Source organism: Sycon ciliatum, chromosome 2 (genome assembly GCF_964019385.1).
Source record: "Sycon ciliatum chromosome 2, ocSycCili1.1, whole genome shotgun sequence".
In the NCBI taxonomy this organism is placed as follows: domain Eukaryota; kingdom Metazoa; phylum Porifera; class Calcarea; order Leucosolenida; family Sycettidae; genus Sycon; species Sycon ciliatum.
Genome location: NC_088644.1, coordinates 5197645 through 5218186, shown reverse-complemented (window position 1 = coordinate 5218186; position 20542 = coordinate 5197645). Strand labels below are relative to the sequence as shown.

Below are 20542 nucleotides of genomic sequence, written 5' to 3'. Positions count from 1 at the left end.
CACTCGTACTTGTCTACCGTATACTCAGTATGTCTGTCCATGGCTGCAGCAGTGCGGTGAGGAAGAATACCAGAAGATTGTGCTCGCTGACGGTAGTTGGGAGGAAGAGCGTTCTCACCGATCTGCTGCCAGAAAATGATACAAAGGGCCTTTTGGCAAGGTGATACACAGATAGAGTCCAGCAATCAAGGGGAGCTGCTGCACACGTACCGGTACACACATAGACATGCCACACATAGACCTGTACCGGCAATGTTCTGTGCAGGCTTATAAGTATACATTACAAGTCATCATTACGGTAACCTTTTCACTTCACAAGACGTGGTGGATGTGGACAAAACGCTAAGAAAAAATCACCACCGCGAATGTCTGTAGATAAACAACGTACTTCACTTCTCAGATTATAAAGTCAAGGTTGGGAACACTATCAAATTAAAACAAAGCACTACTCGCACGAGTCCAAAATTTGCCGCCTAAGTACGAAAGACACGAACAACAACAAGAGGATCACATTGAACACAGTGAACCGATACCAACTGTATGAAATTCAGAATAAATATTATAAAAAAACGACACTTGACGTACATTGGTGTCCAGTGTTCCACGTTGAAAACAAATAGCCAGATGCTACTATGTATACTTCGATGTGGCTCACTTCAGCATAGGAACCTTCAAGGAATAACCACACAGATTGGACCAGTCCGTTTGGGGCAATATCAGCAGTTGCACAACTCTGGCCGCTCGTTTCACGGCGCAGCGTTGATGCGCAGCCATACGTTATGCCGCAAGTCCAACACTGCTCTTGGCCAGTATGATGTTGGTCCAGTCTCGGCCAGTAGCATTTGACAGCATGCTTGGCAGAAGAGTGTAGATGCTTGGCACGGGAATCATGAGCGGACACCCAACTTGGAAATGGACATAGCTCTCGTATTCAACACACACCGCAACATTGGCATTGGAGAAGACCGTTGCGTCACAGAAACTAGCAATCTTGACTTCTAAGTTCTAGAGCTGGGCATCATCATCCATAACTTGATGCGCTTGCTTCATCAGGACTCAGCCAATAAAACGAAAGCAGTCACTGAGGATTTTCCAGACACCGTCCTCCGAGAGCAGAACGAACTGCTGGGAGAAGCAGTGCGTCTTTCCATCGCCGTCGTACTTCACATGGCCCTCTGTGCTCACCAATACTTGTGTACTACCATTGCACGCAGCAGCTGCAGTAGAGGACAAAGCAAAGTGCAAGAGGAAGTGAGTGAGCACCCTTGACAGGCTCACCAGATCATCATCACAGAACACAAACAAGAGAGTAAGAGAAGTTTTAGTGTATGGTGTACGCATAAGTAAAGTCCCATGCACTGCAAGCCGCAACGAGAAGCCGGTCTATGTAGCGGACCAGTCAGGGTTCGCAGCCAACCAAGCACACAAAATTCCAAACTTTTTCCAAACATTTTCCAAACCAATTTCAAGAATTTCCAAACCCAATCGTGCAGGAAAAATAAATTATAAATCTCTTCTGCACGACTGTCTTCTCCACTACGAGTACAACCAGGGAGTAGTAAAATCCTCCCTGGTACTACCATCAACAAATTCACCAAGGTGCATTGCGATGATATCGCCTTCAGCAGCTAGAGCCCCTGAAAATAGCAGGGGAATTCATACGACGAGAGTTCCCCTCCGTAAGTTCAAATCCGCCTCCAGAGGGGGTTCCAATGAAACATTTACATAGCTGGTGTCCATCTCAGCGCAAAAGACGGCTTCATCCTCGCCAGCAAACTCATCTGAGTGCGAAAGGACCTCGCCATCCTGCTGTCCCGACTTCAAAGAATCAAAGTGGAGCCAAGAATCAAAGTGGAGCGCGAGCGCCAGTAACAAAAAAACGGCCAAATAAAAGTCATCACCGGCCGAGCTTGAGCTGCACTGAAAGGCGTGGGCCATCCCCTGATCATAGGTGCCAAACATTTTTAGTATAATTACTCAATCAATAAATTTGTACAAGTTGTAAAAAAAAAAAAAATGACTGTACGAGACTCGTACATGCAGTGAACACCACGCATCGCCAGCGCGTCTTCTATCGCGGCACTCAAAACCGCCACTTGCTTGCAGTACTGCCAGCATGCAGTGCAGCACATCTGCGGCCAAAAAATCGAAATTCAAAACTTTTTCCAAACTTTTTCAAAAGGAGCGCCTTTTCAAAACTTTTTCCAGACCTGGAAAATTGAATTATAAAATCCAAACTTTTTCCAGACTTCCAAACTTCGCTGCGAACCCTGAGCGGTGCATGTGTGATTCAACCGTACCTGCAACAGGTTGACAATCCAGGGTGTGTAACGTATGCTCGCTGGACGGCACTCTCTGCAACAGCTGCATGACCTGAGCAAGGCCATGCCCACACCAGCCATTCCACAGAAACTGGGACGCATCGGAGTACAGCGGTGCCATCACCTGTGCAGAGGGGGCAGGCATCAAGAACATGCACAGATATCTACAATACCAGAGTGCTCGAGCTCAGTCCTCTGTACTAGCCACGTAACAATGAATCTATCCATGCCGACATGCGACTTGTAGGTAGCTATTGGGTAGAGCCCTTGCCAGGCTAGAATATACCTTGAAAATCAGGCTTGTGTTCAAACAGGCTTCTCATATATGAGACAAGCTTTAATACAAGACACTACGGTACTCACATGTCGCCGCTTGTCAATGGACTCATAGTACAGCTGAACAAACTCCTCTCCGGCACGTGATGCAACCTCAACAACAGGAATAATCTAGGCGCACAGACCAGCACAGACCAGCACGAGAATATGACACTCTCAGAAACGGACATATAAGCCTACAGAAGTGCAACACTGTCCACAACGACCTTGTAGAGAAAACACTTTTCTTCCAACAGCCTTGATCCTATGAACACTATATCTACTAGCTAATGCAGAGAGGCTTATTGTCACACACACACACACACACACACACACACACACACACACACACACACACACACACACACACACACACACACACACACACACACACACACACACACACACACACACACACACACACACACACACACACACACACACACACACACACACACACACACACACACACACACACACACACACACACACACACACACACACACACACACACACACACACACACACACACACACACACACACACACACACACACACACACACACACACACACACACACACACACACACACACACACACACACACACACACACACACACAACATCATGGCTTTCCTCAAGCAATGTGGATGAACACAGGTGTCAAAGTCTGAACATACAAGTACAATAGTATAGGGTACTGTAGGCAAAGATAAAATTTTAAATAGAAACAAAGAAAACGGCAGGGCACAAGTTATGCGTTAGAGTCCACCAACTAAATCAGATTTCGAACAATCAGACGTGCACAAGGTAGCACCAGACTGACAAGGAGTACTGAGACATTCCACGGTTAGGAAGTGAGCTTGAGCACTGCTCGATAGCGCAACATAACTTTTACCCCACCGTTTCCCTCGTTCCCATTTAATATTTGCGTTGGCTCACCAGCTGAGTACTATTAAAGATGAAATAAATTGTACAGTCAGACCTCGCTTATCCGGTCCTCTTTTATCCGGATCCCTCACCATCCGGAAGAAAATCGTTGGTTACTGATTTACAGCATATGTCATGCATGCATACAGTATGTGTGTTTGATTATCCGGTTCCCTCGCCTATCCGGATATTTTTGTGTCCAACGGATGTGTGCGGTTAACCGAGGTCTGACTGTACATAGCTCGACAGCTGACATGCCAAAGATGTTCACCAGATTGACAATCATCTCACACCATTAACTATACACACCGTATGGACACACTTGCCGAAGATGCAGGTGAACTAGACGAACACCGACACAAGCAAAGGGCGTATGTTTTTTTAAGAGATTCAGAAATCAGATCACCTAAAACGCACGGTGTTGTGGTGCTGGTTGCAGGGTGGTATCATCAAGCCTAGACTATTCTTAAAGTAAACTCCCAAGACTAAAGTGTGTAACTCTGCAAATGGGGTAAGCGAAAACGCGATCAAGTGTTCCAGATACGTTTCGTACCATGAACCGAAGGCCAGCATGTGCGCAATCCGGATATCTTTCATGATCATGCTGATGACTTCTTTCAAAAAACACAGCCAGAGGTTGAAAACTTATTATTTTCTTTCATGACCTCACGAGTCTGAACTGTATACAGCAGGGAGTCGTACATGTACTACCATGTGTGAAAAAAGCCAGTATCAAGAGTACATACTAGTAATGCCTGATGGCTATGCACTCTTGCATAAGTTGAAGAGTACCTTCAGATGTGTGGAGAGCGGTTAGAGTTTTGCGGGCTCCTGTGTTTTCTTTTTTAATTTCTAGACGTGGCATGCATTGATTTTGAGCTACCCTTTCATGGCAACGAGTGGAGGTAGGGCAGGTTCCGGCATTGGTCAGTATTACCAGTGAAGTGGCACTTCTGTCTGCAAAACGAGCTGCAGTTGTCGAGAGAGAAATAGTCTTTGCATTCAATGTACTCCTGGAAAGAAATCTAGATGCCGGAATCGGCAAAATCAGTTGGCTGATCCCGTACAGTGCAGTTCAAACCCAGCGGGCGTGGTTACCGCACCCTCCACCGTACCTGAGCCAGTTACAGTATCGCAACCCTTAGCTAGTGTTAGCACTGCTACTACTCTTGCCACCACCAGTAGCCAGCAAAGTAGCCTGAGCCATGACTCGCCAGTAGCCACGGGCATGAGTACAACCCGAACCGTCTCTGATGGGGCCGGGAACTCAGCTCAGTCTGCTGGCACGAGCCCACGCGTGGCCGTCGCAAGTGCACTCAACCCAATACGCCAAGATCTGCCAGCGCCTCAGCGGAAAGCAACGACGACGATGTGAATACGGCTGGATCTACGCCTAGTGGTGGAGTCGGAACTCCGATTTCTGACAGCAGCGTGAACCCAGCTCTGGCTGATGACACCTCTGGTAAGTTAGCCTTGCTGAGGAGGTGCGACTTCTGGTAGGCCTCAGCGATACTCAGGTGGATGACGATGGTGAGGCATCCAGCCAGGCCCCGAGTTACCACCCTTCCCAATGGCCCCTGGTGTAGGGTTCACGCTGGGGCGCATGGATGCAGCTGCCACCAGCCAAGCACTGCGCTCGGCATACGACGAAGCAGTGCACTATATCCCAAACACATTCGACTTTCCAAGTGGCGCGGCTGGGAGGGCTTTCATCAACCTCCTTAGTCAGTGCCTGGAGTGGTTTGGAAACTACGAGCCTTTCTCAGGGCAATCATTATAGAGATTGCAATGGTATTTCAACAACTGGTACAGGTCTACTCTCCATATAACGTAATCTCTGGGACCACGCGAAAATTATGTTATATCGAGAGTTATCTTATGTAGAAACCCGTGTGTAAAATACAATATGTACCTCAAAATGAAGGGTATTTCAAGGCGGGTTCACCCATGCAAACATGCACACACTGTACCACCATCGACATCAGATACAATCAATGCTGCAGAATACTGTACTAGTATATGCACAATAGGATTAAACCGGTAGCAAAGCAGTAAGCGACCACCGTGATCAATCAAGGTTTTAATAAGACACTAAAAAAGAAAGAACATGGATGCAATCAACAGACTTATGTTCACAACAGAAGTAAAGGCAGCAAAGCAGTCAGCGGCCACATCTTAGAAAGGCAACACGACACTAAAGCCACGGTGCTGTCGTAACATGCACAGCACACTGTACATAAAGCCACGAATGAAAACAGTTCTCAAGCAAGTTCCAAAAAACAAGAATCGCACAGCTTTCCATCTTCATCTTTACTCTGACACATATGGTGATAGTGTCGCGAACAATTGCGGCACTGACGCAGAATGAGTTGCTCACTCACAAGAGGGCAAGCAAAACAAGCAGATCTGGAACACGCGGAATCGGACCCGGACTCGCTACTGCTGCAGTTGTTGTCGCTGCTGCCGCTGCTGGTGCTGATTGCATCTGTCACTTGAATGGTTTCAACTCCACTGCCGTCAGCCATTGACTCAGTGCTGTTTCTATTGCCAGCCTTGCTGCTGCTGCCGCTGCTGCTGGTTGCATCACTAACGATTTCAACCTCACTGTCCTCAACCATTGACTCAGTGCTGCTTCTGTTGCCAGCCTTGCTGCTGCTGCCGCTGCTGCTGCTGGTTGCATCACTAACGATTTCAACCTCACTGTCCTCAGCCATTGACTCAGTGCTGCTGTCATGTTGTGGTGGTGGCCCTGGTGGGTGCTGCTGCTGGATGCAGCTTCAACAAACTGAGCTTGAACCTCAGCACGTTGCGGCTTGAAGAAGTCGGTGATGTTCTTCTGCTTCTTGGCAGTGGCTGCAGTCAGAAGGAAGTCATCAATGTTAGCCAGACTCTTTTGAATGGCAGGAGGAACCGATCGTGAATTCATGATGAAGGCTGTCAGAGTAGAGAGGCTACCATACGCTTCCGCGAAGGTTGGTGGTGGGACAGAAGGTAAATCCTCATCACTATCATCACTTTGTTCATTCTCTGCTGGCTTGGCTGCTACATCTGCCACAATGCTCTCCACAGTTACCTCCTCCTCCGTGGCAGCTTCATCGTCGGCACAGACGAAATCACTCACAGTGGTGGTGGTGTCGATCTGCAGCTTCTCCGTAGCGTCACTCCACAACGCAGACAGTTCGGATTCAGCGAGGTCCAACTCATCCTCCACTGGTCTAGCACCCTCAGCAATCTGGGGTTGAAAGCGTGCATGCCTCCAACAATTGCTGATCGTCTTTGCCGCAACAGCTTCCCACGACGCAGCTGTCAGCAGAGCAGCATCCTTCAGGTCGAAGAAGCCACCAGGGTTTGCCAAGTCCAGCTTATTCGAGTCGAATGCTGCAATCAGCTTCTGGATGACTCTGCGGCGATACTGGGCCTTGAAGCTGCGTATAATGCCCTGATCAAGTGGCTGAGTGACGCTTGTGGAGTTGGGTGGTAGGAATGCTACCTTCATGTTGGACAATGTCAAGTCCCGCACACCAGCAACATGAGCCGAGCAGTTGTCCATGAACATGATGATGTTGCGTTTCTGTCGAGCCATATCTGCGTTGACGGAGAGCAGCCATTCTTTGAAGAGCTCGCCAGTCATCCAAGCGTTTCTGTTGGACTTATACGTAACAGGCAGCGATTGGACATTCTTGAAGCAGCGAGGCTTAGCATAATGCCCAATCATGAGCGGAGTGAGCTTGTCACTGCCATCGAGATTACAGGCAAAGAGCAATGAAACCCGTTCCTTCTTCTTCTTACCTCCTCTACACTTCTCGCCACGAAACGCTAGCGTCTTGTGCGGTAGGAGTCGGTAGAAGAGTGCCGACTCATCGGCGTTGAAGACATCCTTCGGCGCATATCCCTCGAGTAAGCCAGGAAGAACCTGGTCTTGCCAGTCGTGAATATCATCGGAACGAGCCGTGTGTTCACCTTCTCCAGCCTTCGTTCTTAGCGATAGCTGATGGCGCTTCTTGAACTTATCGCAGAATCCGCTGCTGGCGGAAAACTCTTCATCAGATATTCCGAAATGCTCGGCGAACTCTCTGGCTTTGGTTCGGATGGTGTCGTCGAAAACATCAACTCCGGCTGTCCTTGCCTTTACAACCCACTGGAACAGGGCGTCGTCCAGCTGAGGCCACTTGGAATGAGCAATCCGCTTCACCTTGCCGGAGCGTTGACCGGTTTCCCAACTTTTCCGACAAGAATCCTTGTTCTTCAAGATGGTATAAATTGTGCTGGTAGGTTTTCCAGTCGCCCTCGAAATGTCACGGACTGACAACTTCCTTCTTTCATGATCATCAATAATTTTTATTTTCTCCTTCAAACTGATCGATACTCGTTGCTTGGACATGGCGGAACAGTTCACAACAAGCTTGCAATTGCAAGGAAAACAAATGAGTGACCGGCTCGCGCGCAGGCGCTAGCGCTACTGTTGTTTTGTGGCTGCGCTTGTAGCTTTTTGTTGCACATGTGGCTGCGCGTGTAGCTCTTTGAGTCTTTGTCGTATGTGCTGTTGCGTTTGTGTCTCTGTGTCGTACATGCTGCTGCCCCGTGGTGAACGCTGTTGCGCTGTCTTTGAATGCTCTGTACATGCGGCTGCACCGTCTTCTGTCCCCTCCGTATGCACTCTTTCTCGTCTTGTCCCCGTTGTACACGCATTTTCTCGTCTTGTCTCCGTTCGTCGGACCGGTTGCAGTCTTGTCTCCGTTCGTCGGACCGGTTGCCGTCTTGTCTCCGTCGTATTTAATCGTCTGCCGTCTTTGTCTCCCTTTTCGTTCTGGACTGGTTGTATCCCACACGGGCACCAATTTCGCGTCCACCGCCTCACTTTTCCTGACGTCTTCAAAATACGTTCCCTTGTCTTGTCTCGGTGTCAGTAGTCTCGTAGATCGTTGTCTCATGACAGCGCCAGAGGAGAAAAGTTCGTCCCAGTCGTAACAACACTACAGTATCACGCATGTGAATCTACGTTATATCGAGAGTGGGCACGTCTGGGACTGCGCTGCAGGTGCGTTATGTCGAGGTTTACGTTATGTAGAATTACGTTGTGCAGAACAAAATTTGTATGGGAGTGATGCTGTGTCGGCGGGGGATTTGATTTTTTTACGTACTAGCGAGGTTTACGTACAAGTGAGAGTTGTCATATCGAGAGCAGACCTGTACTTGTAACTTCAGAAGCCACATCAAGTGGCAGTCTCATCGTACTCCAAGTCTCTCCGGCGGCGACTTGACTTCTGGAATGAGAACGATCTTCCCCAACTTCTGAGTGAACGCCGCACCAGTCAGCGTCAAATACAACAGTACCACGAGCAACCCCCCCCCCCCCCCCCCCCCCACACACACACAGGCAGAACAAGGATCCTATTTTTCTCATGTAAACAGGGCCATAGAAAGGGTATCCAGAGTTGCACACTCTTGGGGGGTTATATACTTTCGGAGGCATGTCAATGCCACGGGACTATCAAACTTGTATGCTACGAAAATGTCATAGTTTGCACCCTAAATGGACTTTCACATGCAATTTGAGCTCTGGTTACAGTCAGTAGTAGTTCAACACAACACAAAAGAATGGAAACAATTGTAGGCAGAGGCATTACCAAGGAAATGGGCTGAAACCTCAACGTAATAATTATTATATGGAACACAAGAATTGCAGCTCACCAAATAAAATTCCACTACCGATATGAATTCCTAATCAGCTGATTCAAAAGAAAAGTTCAAGACGGTAACAATGACTTTCCTACACAAACTTACCGATTCTAAAGCGGCCATCCTAATGGCGAATAGCTATGTGCCCAGCTACCGGAAGCGTTCCCAGAGACTCCACATGTAGATGTTGCTGTGCTTTTTATCACGACACGGACATGAAACTACTTGAAAGCAAACAGAAAATCTATTTCACAACACACAGTGCAGTTCAAAAGTGAAAAGTAACATAGTTCAAAAAACGTTTTGACGAAAAACGGCAAGACTGCCAAGAGGTTGAAAACTTATTACTTTTCTTTTATTACGTCACGAGTTTGGACTGTATACAGGGAGCCCTACACATACCGGTATGTGGTATGCGTAGGGCTCCCTGGACTGTATACAGCAGGAAGTCGTACTAAACTTACTAAAGCCAGTAAAGGCTAAAGCCAGTATCAAGAGTACATAATAAATGTCTGACTAAAATTAATGGTACATAGCCTCTTGCCAGTACTGTAAACATGACTGCATTGACTGTTGTGTATACCGGTAAGTAAGAGAGCAAGTCAATGCTCATACTTCAGCTATTCCCTATCCTTTTCTTCCGATTGCATTTCTATTTAAAATAATTATTACTATCACTGAAGTCGCACCAACCTCTTCTTCATATTACTATCCTGTTTTTGCTTTTCTCTCTTTTACTGTATCCTTTTTTTCTTCTGTTCTTTTGATGCTGCTGCCTTATGACACATACCGGTATGGCGCTCCTACGACCAGAAGGGTTATGGGTTGGTTATACATACATGTACATACATACTGTATACTACAAGTACACAGGCCGCTGTCAATGGAAGAAATGCTCCGATATGCTTCAAGAAGTACACGCATATGTACACCTACTCAGACACAAGAGTCTTACCGTAAAGAACAGTGTTCCCCATTGCAACTAGAAACCGGTTAGCAGGGCCGTAGTCTTGCGACTGTATGAGCCATATCCCTGGACTGTGCCCCTGGTTCGGTCTTTTTTTATTAGAACTTTAAAAATAGTAAGGCCATGTCAACCGCTTCGATATGTGTAGGGCCCCCCTATTGCCGGCATTGGATATCAGTGGTATAACCAGAGCTAATAGGCTGTATAATTTTGTAATGAGGTGGTACGATTGACCCCACGACTGCGGTACATTCATGGATAAGTGACCACAGTTTATTATCACTATCAGTGGCTGTGTGGCTCATCTAGGTACATCTACCTTTGAAAGTATACTTATGAAATGGGCTACACATCTGCTGGCAATATTACTGTACACAGATGGTACAATCCAGTAGGTAGACCACCACAGGAGACAGTGGTCAACACGTGAGTAACCACAGTACATGTATCAGGGTCCTGTTGCACTTCAAAGGAGACAAAGATGAACGAAATATCTCTACAAGAAGTCGACGTGGAGACAGAAATTGAACAACGAAAAAAGAGGAGAGTGAACATAGTACTCGTGTCGTCACACTAACATTGTAGCAGTTGTGGATTCTTGTTTTCCATGACAAACGTTTTTCAAGTGACTTTCAGGCAAATTACTTGAAGTTTTAAAAAGTACACAAGAAAAATGCCCGTGCACAAACAGACAACGTAACGGATAGGGTTACTCTTCCAATGTGAAAACATAAAAAGGGTCTCAAGTGGTTTGAATGAAAGGTTGGTAGGTAGAGTCCTGTCTTAATTTTGTTACATTGAAAATAACTCGGTGAAACAATATGTGAACACGAGATGGAGTGATATCTCCAAAAGCCTCGGATTGAAGACATCGGACATCCACTAAAAAGGCACTGTCGGAAACAAGCAAGGGATGCCTGTTAGCGGCATTGGTTACTTGAGTTGGTTAGAGCATGAGGGAGTTGGTAATTTTAAGATTCCGGTAAGCACTTACTGGTATCGTGTGAGGTATACGGTCAGTAGGATTGTTTTGGTAGGGTTGTTTCTGCAAGGGGCATAAATAGAGGACTGTAGCTATGTGAGGCTTTGAGACTTGCCATATGAGAAGCTAGTCGAAGGCTTCTTGAACTATAGGGCGGCCTAGCTCGTGTTGAGCTCTCCTGTAGAACTCCGCCACCGTCGAATGAGCATGGATACAGCTAGGGTCAAAGTCGATCACTCTCAGCGTGTCGAGGCTGCGCGCTCGGGACAGTGCCACGTACGCTTGGCCACATTCGAACACGCGCGCAAGGGAAATCTCCACACAGTCAAGTGACATTCCCTGCATGCCAGAGTAGAAAGCAAAACGAACAAACAAAGTTCTTGTCAGAGATATTTTGATGTGATTAAGAAAATGCAGGTGGATTGCATCAAATGGCCCACACCACATTTTGGTGGAGACGAAGAAATTCTATGCCGCAACGTCGAACACTTTAGGAAAGCCACATGTGTACGTACCCATGCAGTAAAACATAACAGAAAAGCTGACGGGATCGATTTTCTAAATGTAGTGATAGATTCAGAGGAAACAGGGGGCCTGGTCTTCCCTTTTCAAAACTTCCACCATCTTGCGATAGCAGTAATGCTGCTACAGCTGTCCTCTACGTATACACGTTTTAGCGGCTGCGTGGTCGTCGTCCATAGATGTGTTACTCCGTACGGCTACGGTGTGTACGTTTCAGTGGGCTGTGCCCGACACTGAAGTGCACTTCAAAAATAATGCAATGTGTTCTGGATTTTAATCATTTTATCGCTTCTGCCATGCCTTACCTGACTCTTATGGATTGAGATTGCCCAAGCTAACTGCAGTGGCAGTTGACAACGTACCAGCATGTTACCTGTGCTACCAAACACCCATTTCTCCCTGCCTATCACCTTCCGAGAGCCATTCATGAACTGAACTGTAGGCAGCCCTGAAAGCCAGAGCACACAGACCAGAAAGAATCATTCCATCAGCAAAGCATCAACTTCAAAGCAAAGAATGCAACATGAACAATTCTAAATCATACTTGACCAAGGATCGTCATCCCTGGAAAGTAACAGTGTCAATGCGTACAGTGCAGTGATGGGGAATGGCATATGGAAATGGATAAGGGTACAAAAAATGCAGGGTGCATATGTGTGTGCCACAGGTCATATATGCGAACACTGCAGTACCTCTGCTCATAAGCCCACCACTGCCGGGCACCACCTCCTCAACATCATTCTATGCCTTGGATCATATCGAAAACAATCGCCCTAAAGGCTCTTTTAACAAGTGGAAGGTCTTAGCCTTCGGCATTCGGGGTAATACATTATAGTTGAAACGAGCAGGAAAATGCAAACTGATAACTTCATTTTTCGTTCAGGACCAAGGTTACCACAAGGATACTCATACTCCGAGGAAAACAATATAATCATACACGTGCGCATACCTGAGGCTGGATCAAATGATGTGACTATGCCACGGGCCCCATTCACCAGGCCACTCGACATGCAGATGTTCTTCGTGAGCATCACCTGGGCTCCGACCTTCAGTGAGAGTTGGCTCGGGGTCGGACACATCTGGTTCAAACGACTCGCCGCTTCTGGCGGAGAGTCCATAGACGTGAATAGGCAAGACTTGCTGGTCAGAGCCTCGAGCTGCGATGCATTGATCTGTGAGACTGCATCACGATGTGTACAGAGTCGAGTAGCCTTCACACCATTCGACTCGATGGTCTGGGAGCTCGTGGCCTGCAAGCGTTTGGTTGTGCTTGCCGTGCACCTGCACAAGATCAGCATGTGACAAGCGGCAACAAAGAAAATTCTTCAAAAACAAATTCTACAAAGGTATTTAGAGCACAAGGTGGGTGAAGAGGAAGTCTAAATATTTACTCAGCATACAAAGGATACAACGGTACGTGATTGTATGTACATGTGCAAGAAAATTGGGGTGCTCTCGATAGCAGACTTGTCTATAGCAAGGGCATCAGGCAGGCAGACATATGTACCACGGGCGGTTCGTTCAACCCTTGAAGTTGAAGCACCTGGTGTCTGAGGAATTTATTTCAACTTCCAGTCTTGTCCACAGGAACCATTCAATCATAGGCTGGGATATGCCGATATACCCCCCCCCCCCCCCCCGCCCCCTTGAGTGTAGATTTGGTAAGCATTTTCACAGGGACACCCCAGACTTTTCAGATGAACGTTAGCAAAGATTACTGACTGCAGCAAGACATACCTGCCCTGTCTGATTTCTCCAAGCATGGCAACAAACTCTGGGTCGGACTGTCTGAATACCTCCTTCAGCTCAACGTTAACCTGGATACAGCGTCTCCACGACTTTGCCTACAGTGAAACAGCCAGGAAACACACACACACACACACACACACACACACACACACACACACACACACACACACACATGCACACACACACACACACACACACACACACACACACACACACACACACACACACACACACACACACACACACACACACACAAACAGAGAACTAGGAGCAATGTCGTAGCAAGATGCACAAAAAAAGGCAGAAGACTGAATGACTGAATAGACTAAGCTAAACACACCCTGCTCAAGATATGTGTGTTTGGAAAATGGAGAGTAAAAGGGAATATGAGCATTACCCGAGATACACGTACCATTGCGCCCACATCTACGTTGTACATTATGAGCTTGTCCCTTAAGTGACGGCACATGTCATTGTGGGCATACTTACATCAAAACAAAACTGGGTTTTCTTGCTAGCAGCCGTCACAGGTGGCAGTTGAAAGAAATCGCCGGTCAAGATTAGCTGTATGCCACCAAACGGCTTCTTGCTTCCACGTACGGCTCTCGCAACGTATTCCAGGTGATCGAAGAACTCGCCATCCACCATGGAAACTTCATCGATGATGAGATACGAACATCGTCGCCACTTGCCGGCTGGAACATCTCGTGATGCCCTGGCAACATTCTCCTCGGGAGTTCCCGGCACAGTTCCTATGCCAGCAAATGAGTGCAATGTCACTCCTCCAATGTGGCAAGCTGCAACACCGGTACTTGCAGTGACGAACGTTGATTCCGGTGGCAACGTTGAGATGATGCGGCGTAGCAGGAACGACTTTCCCGTACCCGCTCCACCGGTCAAGAAGATACTCTTACCGGAGCGTACCAGCTGGAGCACTTGTTGCTGTTGCTTTGTCAGAGACATGGTGCGCTGGATCAGACTACGCTGTGCTCCCTTGCCACCACCAATACTCGTTCCAGGTACACTGTGAGAGCTGCCAGTTCTCAAGCATGGCTGTTTAGGGTTCTCCTTTCCAACCGGGCTGAGTGGCTTGCGCTTGGCAAACACCGAGCGTGACGGGACACGCTGAGGCGTGGTGGACTGCTTACTGGCCAATACCTTTTCAGCCCTGTCCACGTCCACTTCTGTCAGCGGGCTGATGTTCTCCAGAGAGGAGGGTGCTAGAGGTACACGCCTTGGCTGTCCCGCTGCCGCCGCTGCTTGTGGCGTACTGACCTGCGAGCCAGTCAGCTTGATCATCATTGTTCTGAGAAAACTGGACAAATGGCCAGGCGGACAATTGCTTAGGAATAGTCGCGCCTTGGGTTCGGCCAGAACAATTGTGGATCGGCCTTCTTTAAGGAATCGTTTGTGCAGCTGCACCTGGCCGATTTTGAGGCGATAAGCTGTTTCTTTGTTGTCCGGTTGACTGATGCGCAGAACGATGGCCGATGAAGATGCCCGACACAAGCTGAGCTTGGCCGATTTGTGCGCCTCCCGCCTGCCAACTTCGCCATTAGGCAGAAGGAACTCCTTGTTGAGAGTGCATTCCACTTCAGTCACCTCCATTCCGGAATGATTCTGTTCTTACCTTGATGTTGTTATTTTCCTCTCGAGTGTCGTTGATGAAAGGCTGAACGTTTCGTAGCAATACCTGGAGGTATGCTTGCTCAGGGCTTCCACTAATGAGAGTGGATTGATCTTGTCCGTATTTGAAGAATAAAATTAACTTCTACATATCTACCATACAGCCATGGTGTGCTGCTACAGAAAGGATCAGAGAGAACGCTGCACTGAACAGCCTCTTTTTCTTTCTGATTCACCTCTGATTTCTTCTTCTTCTTTCGGGTACGACGGTCATCTTGCCTGGGAGATCGTCGTCATCTTCTTCCCAAGTGATTTTGAATTTTGAAAAGCTTTGCCATGGTACCATGACGTCACACATATGCTGCATGTGTTGACATGTCACATGATCTCGGTTTTTGGATCTTCTGTTTCACAAGAACAACCTGCCAAGCTGCAAAAAAGTAAAAGGCAGGGAGGATTATGAAGTCTTGAAGACAAGTAAGTAGTTCCAAGGGTCAGCCGTTTTTCTTCCTCCCACACACTTGGTAATGAACCCTCGTAGGACCCGTAGTTATCGACGTGCCTCGGGACTGAAGCGATGTAAACTGCCGTAGACAGTGTAGTGAGTGGACTAGTGTATGCATACATCTCAGCCAGCCAATCTCGTATCCTGACGTTTCTGAGATCGACTCATCTGCTGTTGCTGACTACTAATATGGAGGAGGAGTGGTGATTTGTGTCGCAGCTGCGAGCATGGATCCCGACTTCAGTCTTGATGTAAGCTTTCGCACGCCCTGTCCCACAGTACGACCAGTACACTGTCTGCAGTGCAGTTGGCTGTGTGATTTTGTGATCATGGTGATTTGTTGTTCAGACAATCCAGAGTTACTGACTACACTACTAACACACAGTGACTTGTGCTGGACTCTACCCTTACCAGCCTATTCTCCCTCAGTGTGATACTCAGGATTACGCTGTAAAGGAATACAATGAAATTGAATGTTGAAATACAAATTCATATACCGGTACATGTACAGTCAACTTCGCTTATAACGACACTCGGCGGGGCATCAGAAAAGTGTCCTTATTCGTGAAGTGCCGTTATACCCGAAGTCTCATTATATGTATTACAGTTGGATGGGACTTTGCTCTGGGCATGGAAATCCTGTCGTTATTCGCGAAGTTGACTGTATATCCACAGTCGTTATTCGCGAATTGTCGTTATATCCGCAGTCGTTACAAGCGAAGTTGACTGTAGTACAGTACTGCTCAATGCAATCCAGTCGCATCACTCAAGTACGCACCGGGCGTTGCGCAGCCATAGCCCTGCGAACACTGAGCAGCGAAATGATGCAAGGCCCAAATTTGAGTGACGCGACTGGATTTCATTGAGCAGGACTGTACAAGCACTACTGTTTGAGCCACTGTCGCTCACAATCAACCTCATGAGTAATCGCTGTATGTGTGTATGTGTATGTGTGTGTGTGTGTGTGTGTGTGTGTGTGTGGTGTGTGTATGTGTGTGTGTGTGCGTGCCCGTGTGCTTGTGTGTGTGTTGTGTGCGCGCGCGCATGCACGCTCACGTGTGCCTGTGTGTGCTTCTCTTGTACAGCCGGTTGCTCTGTTGATGCGGTGTGCGCCATTTCTGTCCAGAGCACAGGAACTTCTCAGCCATGTTACAGAAAATGGTATGTCATGGGTTACAGGGACGTACCAACCGAGCTGGCTGGTCAGGCTTTAGCTAGATGCGCTTTCAGTTAACAAATCCTAATTAGAGAATAAGAGTTGCATGCTCTGGCTTTTGACTCTGTATTTAGTAATCTATTGATTGCATTTATTTGCCCTTTCCATGTAAAGCGCTGCTTTTTTTTTGGTTTTGAAGCACACAATGCGTGGGCTGTCAGAAATTCACATTGTGTGTGAGTGTGCTTGTATTGTTTTACACGATTATTCCTATATCCATACATCTTCACAACACTCTTCGAACGGTCTCTGGGCTACACAAATCACTGAAAGAAAAAGAGACATAAATCATTCGAATTTTCGGGCAAGGCCCATCTTCATGAATTCCTACAACGCCCTATTGTCGTGCCCCCCCCCCCCTCCCCCCCGGTCCTTGCAGTGGATCTCTCTCTCATACCTAAAATTTCAATGGCTGCACAAGGACTGACACATATCATCCGATAAGGAACTGCTTTTCTGTACCAAATATTTCTGAATAGTTCTGGTCGCAAATAACAATGGTATTTTGGTCTCACACCTAAAATCTCTGAATGTGTCCCTACTTACTGGTTACTGCCCTGCTGGTTTTTGCGTAGGTTGGGCAGACCTGGCAGGTGACTTCTCATCGCTGTGGCAGCACTTAGGGAGCGCGGCACACTTTGTACATGGCCTATATGACACAGACATCAGCGCAGCTGCCATTGCTAAGGTGAGATGCAGGCGCGTGCATGTTACGATGGTTTGTTTTGGCAAACTTTTTTTAGGTACAGTGAAACCTGTCTAAACCTACCGCACAAGGGCCCCACAAAATATTGTCGCTGTGTACAGGTGGTCTCCTTATCTAGGGTAATATTAGTGAAAATGATACTTGTTGGTCCCGGCTTTAGTGGTCATCTGGGATAGGCAGTCGCCTTAACAGGTTGCACTGTAAATCGGTTTGGTTGAATCTGGAATTCTGGATCCACACCAATTGAATGGATCATTTTGTAAAGTGGATTGGTGAGATTCAAGTGGACCCAGATATGATGAAGCAAACATGCAATTATTGAGGTGATCTGGTCAATATGGATCCTATTCCTTCGAACATGCCGTTTACTTTCCTTGGGAATACGGTATGTGTAAATGTCAAATTTGGTAGAATATTCCATTTGTCACTGTGTCCTGTGCTATTGTTGTGTTCTAGGTGGCAGCTGCTTTGCTCTGGCTGGAAGAGCTGAGTATGAAGAATCCAGCTGAACTGCTTGCAGCATTTCATCAGTGAGTTGGTTGGAATCTCCCTCTTGGCATGTGTACTACTCGGTGTATCGGTTAGTGTGGCCTTTTTGGTGTATTTTTACGGCACCCGATATTTGTGGCAGCTGCATTGACTGGCAAGGGGAGACAACTAGTCTAGAGGTACACAGCCAAGCGGACATATCTTTCTTCAGCTGGCACGTATGCCGGAGTATATCTGTGTAGTTGAGGGCACAAAGCGGAGTTGCCATTGAGAGCATCTGTCTCAGACTCTGTGTGTATGTTTGTGTGTTATCCCTGTGTATGATAGGTTCTTCAACACGTTTGTGTCGCTGAGGTCATGGTTGAAGACGGCATTGATGCCACCCGGCGGTCTCAGTCAGCTGCTGCATGACAATATCACCTTGGAACTGGCCATGTATTCATTTGGTGTAAGTGTGGGTATTGTTAATAGCTTGAACACCCTCGCTGATGTGTTTGTTTGCAGCTGCTGGTGGTCTCTCTTTGTCTCTCTGTCAGTCTGTCTCTGTCCTCTCTCTGTCCCCCCCCCCTCTCTCTCTCTCTCTCTCTCTCTCTCTCTCTCTCTCTCTCTCTCTCTCTCTCTCTCTCTCTCTCTCCGTCTCTCTTCTTTCTTTCGTAATAATGTTTACGGTTCATGGGAGATTCAGTCAGACCGACTGTTCCACATCCGCAGGGACTCCACAAGAAAACAAGGATCCTTACTCTCCTCTATATGATTTCCGTCGTTTTTTTCTTCTGCAGGAGCTGTTTATTTTCATCATTCCACTCATCAATGTCGATAAGCTGAAGACAGTTGCGCGCGTGGCAGCTCGTTTCCTTCGTATGTGGCTGCTGGCTTCGGTTCGTCACTTTGTTTCCCTGGCTCGGCAAGCCAAAGCTAGTGCTCTGTCCCGGGGACGGCAACTGCGTGGGAATCAAGCAAGTGAGGATGAAGTCGACGGTCCTTCAGTTTGTGTGTCCTGCCGTCAAGTGCCACCGGTGGCGTACCTTGCCAATTGTTCACATACGTTCTGCTTCCGATGTGTGAGGGTGAGTACTACATGTAGTACTCTGATTTGATTGGGATTTTGTTGTACATTGCATGTACCTGTACTGCACATCAGTGTGCCACTGTGGGATGGTTGTCTTGATATATCAACATGCTTTCTGGGCCCTTGCTTTTTGCCCTTGAGTGTTACGTTTGGCATTGTTTTGGATTCTGCTTCTTGTCTTCTTGGCGTGTGTGTATGTGGGTGTGCTGGTGTCATTCGTATTCTGCCACAGACGTTGTCAAGTGTTCGCGAGGATTTCCAGTGTCCGTGTTGTCAACAGGCGGTGCAGTACCTGCAACCAGCCGCTGCTGAGGACCCATAAGCACGGTTTTCATTGGCCCTCTCCACTCCGCAATGATGTAGCAGTGATCAGGCAAGCAGGAGTCACAAACACCGGATTGCTTCCCCCCTGCTGTAATATTGACATGGTTAGTCTGTGCAACAGAAGTTCTTGTCAGCTTTGGCACATCGTACTTTCTGCTACTGTGACTCGGTAAGCATAGCCAGCATTGCTTTTGTCGCCCTTCAGGTGTCGTCCTGATCTTGAAAACTCCTTCCTAGGCAGTGGAGTTATTGCCTTCTAGCTACCAGTGCCAGTGCTGACTGTTGAGCTGTATGCTTCTAGGCGTGTCTGCATAGCTCACCGGAGTTGAAGCCTAATTGAATACCTTGCCGAACCAAACTTCAAGTCCCATTTTTTATTACTGCTCTTGATGTGTACTTGAGTGCTTGAGCTGATTGGATCCACAGCAGCTATGACTTGTCACACATTGCCTTGATGTGCTGGAGGTGAGTCCAATTGTTGTTGTTGTGGCTCATGCTGTATCTGGCCTTTGTCCAGTTATCTCGGTCTCGGAACTGGTCACACCCCTTACCTAGATTCTGTCTGATTAAATCACCTACACACGTCATCACTATTACTTGAGATTAGCAATGTTCACAATTTATTACGGAGCCAGCCGGCCTGGCTTCCCTTTGTTTTACCTTGCGTAGGGCTATCACACCTCATTTTCGTAGGGTACATTTTATTCAATGTCCACCACTTTCTTAGTGTTCATTTTTTTCTACTCAAATTATCGCCAATGGGGGCATTGCAGGCGCCGGACTCAAATTTATCATGTCAAACTTTTTCGTAGCCACAACTAGGTCATGTGTTTATTCCTCTTAAGTACTCAACAGTCGAGACAACACTCTGTGTGCTTGGCATGATATCACTGAGTGGCGTGGCCATTGCAGCTGGTAGTCCAGGCCGCGCTGACCAGTTACCAGTCCCCTCATTGCATCTAAGTATGTTCTTTGAATTGAAAATTGCACCGACATCATTGCAGTCGAATTTAAGGCAATGTTCGCCATTCGCCCAGTTGCACCACGATTCTGTACATGAAGAAGTACTTTATTGTAAGCAAAGAGAAATGGCTACACAATGGTTGAAGATAGGCACAACCCCACTACCATGGCCATCTTGTG

At 47.4% G+C, this 20542-nt stretch overlaps 3 protein-coding genes across 3 annotated transcripts; 1 reads left to right on the top strand and 2 right to left on the bottom strand.

The window, feature by feature from the left end:
* Positions 1-287: 287 nt before the first annotated feature.
* Positions 288-9531, bottom strand: LOC135808373 (NTF2-related export protein 2-like). The gene is made up of 4 exons (XM_065321556.1): positions 9350-9531; positions 2685-2768; positions 2301-2445; positions 288-1217 (listed from the first exon to the last, which is right to left on the bottom strand). The coding sequence occupies exons 1-4, from the start codon at positions 9365-9367 to the stop codon at positions 1057-1059; spliced, it is 408 nt and encodes a 135-aa protein (XP_065177628.1). The 5' UTR covers positions 9368-9531; the 3' UTR covers positions 288-1056.
* A 1128-nt stretch (positions 9532-10659) lies between these two features.
* LOC135808371 (ATP-dependent DNA helicase PIF1-like) lies at positions 10660-15333 on the bottom strand. Its single transcript, XM_065321554.1, has 5 exons — positions 13954-15333; positions 13453-13559; positions 12665-12996; positions 12021-12163; positions 10660-11532 (listed from the first exon to the last, which is right to left on the bottom strand). Exons 1-5 carry the CDS (start codon positions 15070-15072, stop codon positions 11320-11322), a joined length of 1914 nt encoding a protein of 637 aa, XP_065177626.1. The 5' UTR covers positions 15073-15333; the 3' UTR covers positions 10660-11319.
* A 190-nt stretch (positions 15334-15523) lies between these two features.
* LOC135808370 (uncharacterized) lies at positions 15524-20246 on the top strand. The gene is made up of 7 exons (XM_065321553.1): positions 15524-15846; positions 16681-16756; positions 17387-17499; positions 17974-18047; positions 18334-18454; positions 18786-19073; positions 19308-20246. Exons 1-7 carry the CDS (start codon positions 15823-15825, stop codon positions 19395-19397), a joined length of 786 nt encoding a protein of 261 aa, XP_065177625.1. The 5' UTR covers positions 15524-15822; the 3' UTR covers positions 19398-20246.
* Positions 20247-20542: the final 296 nt, after the last annotated feature.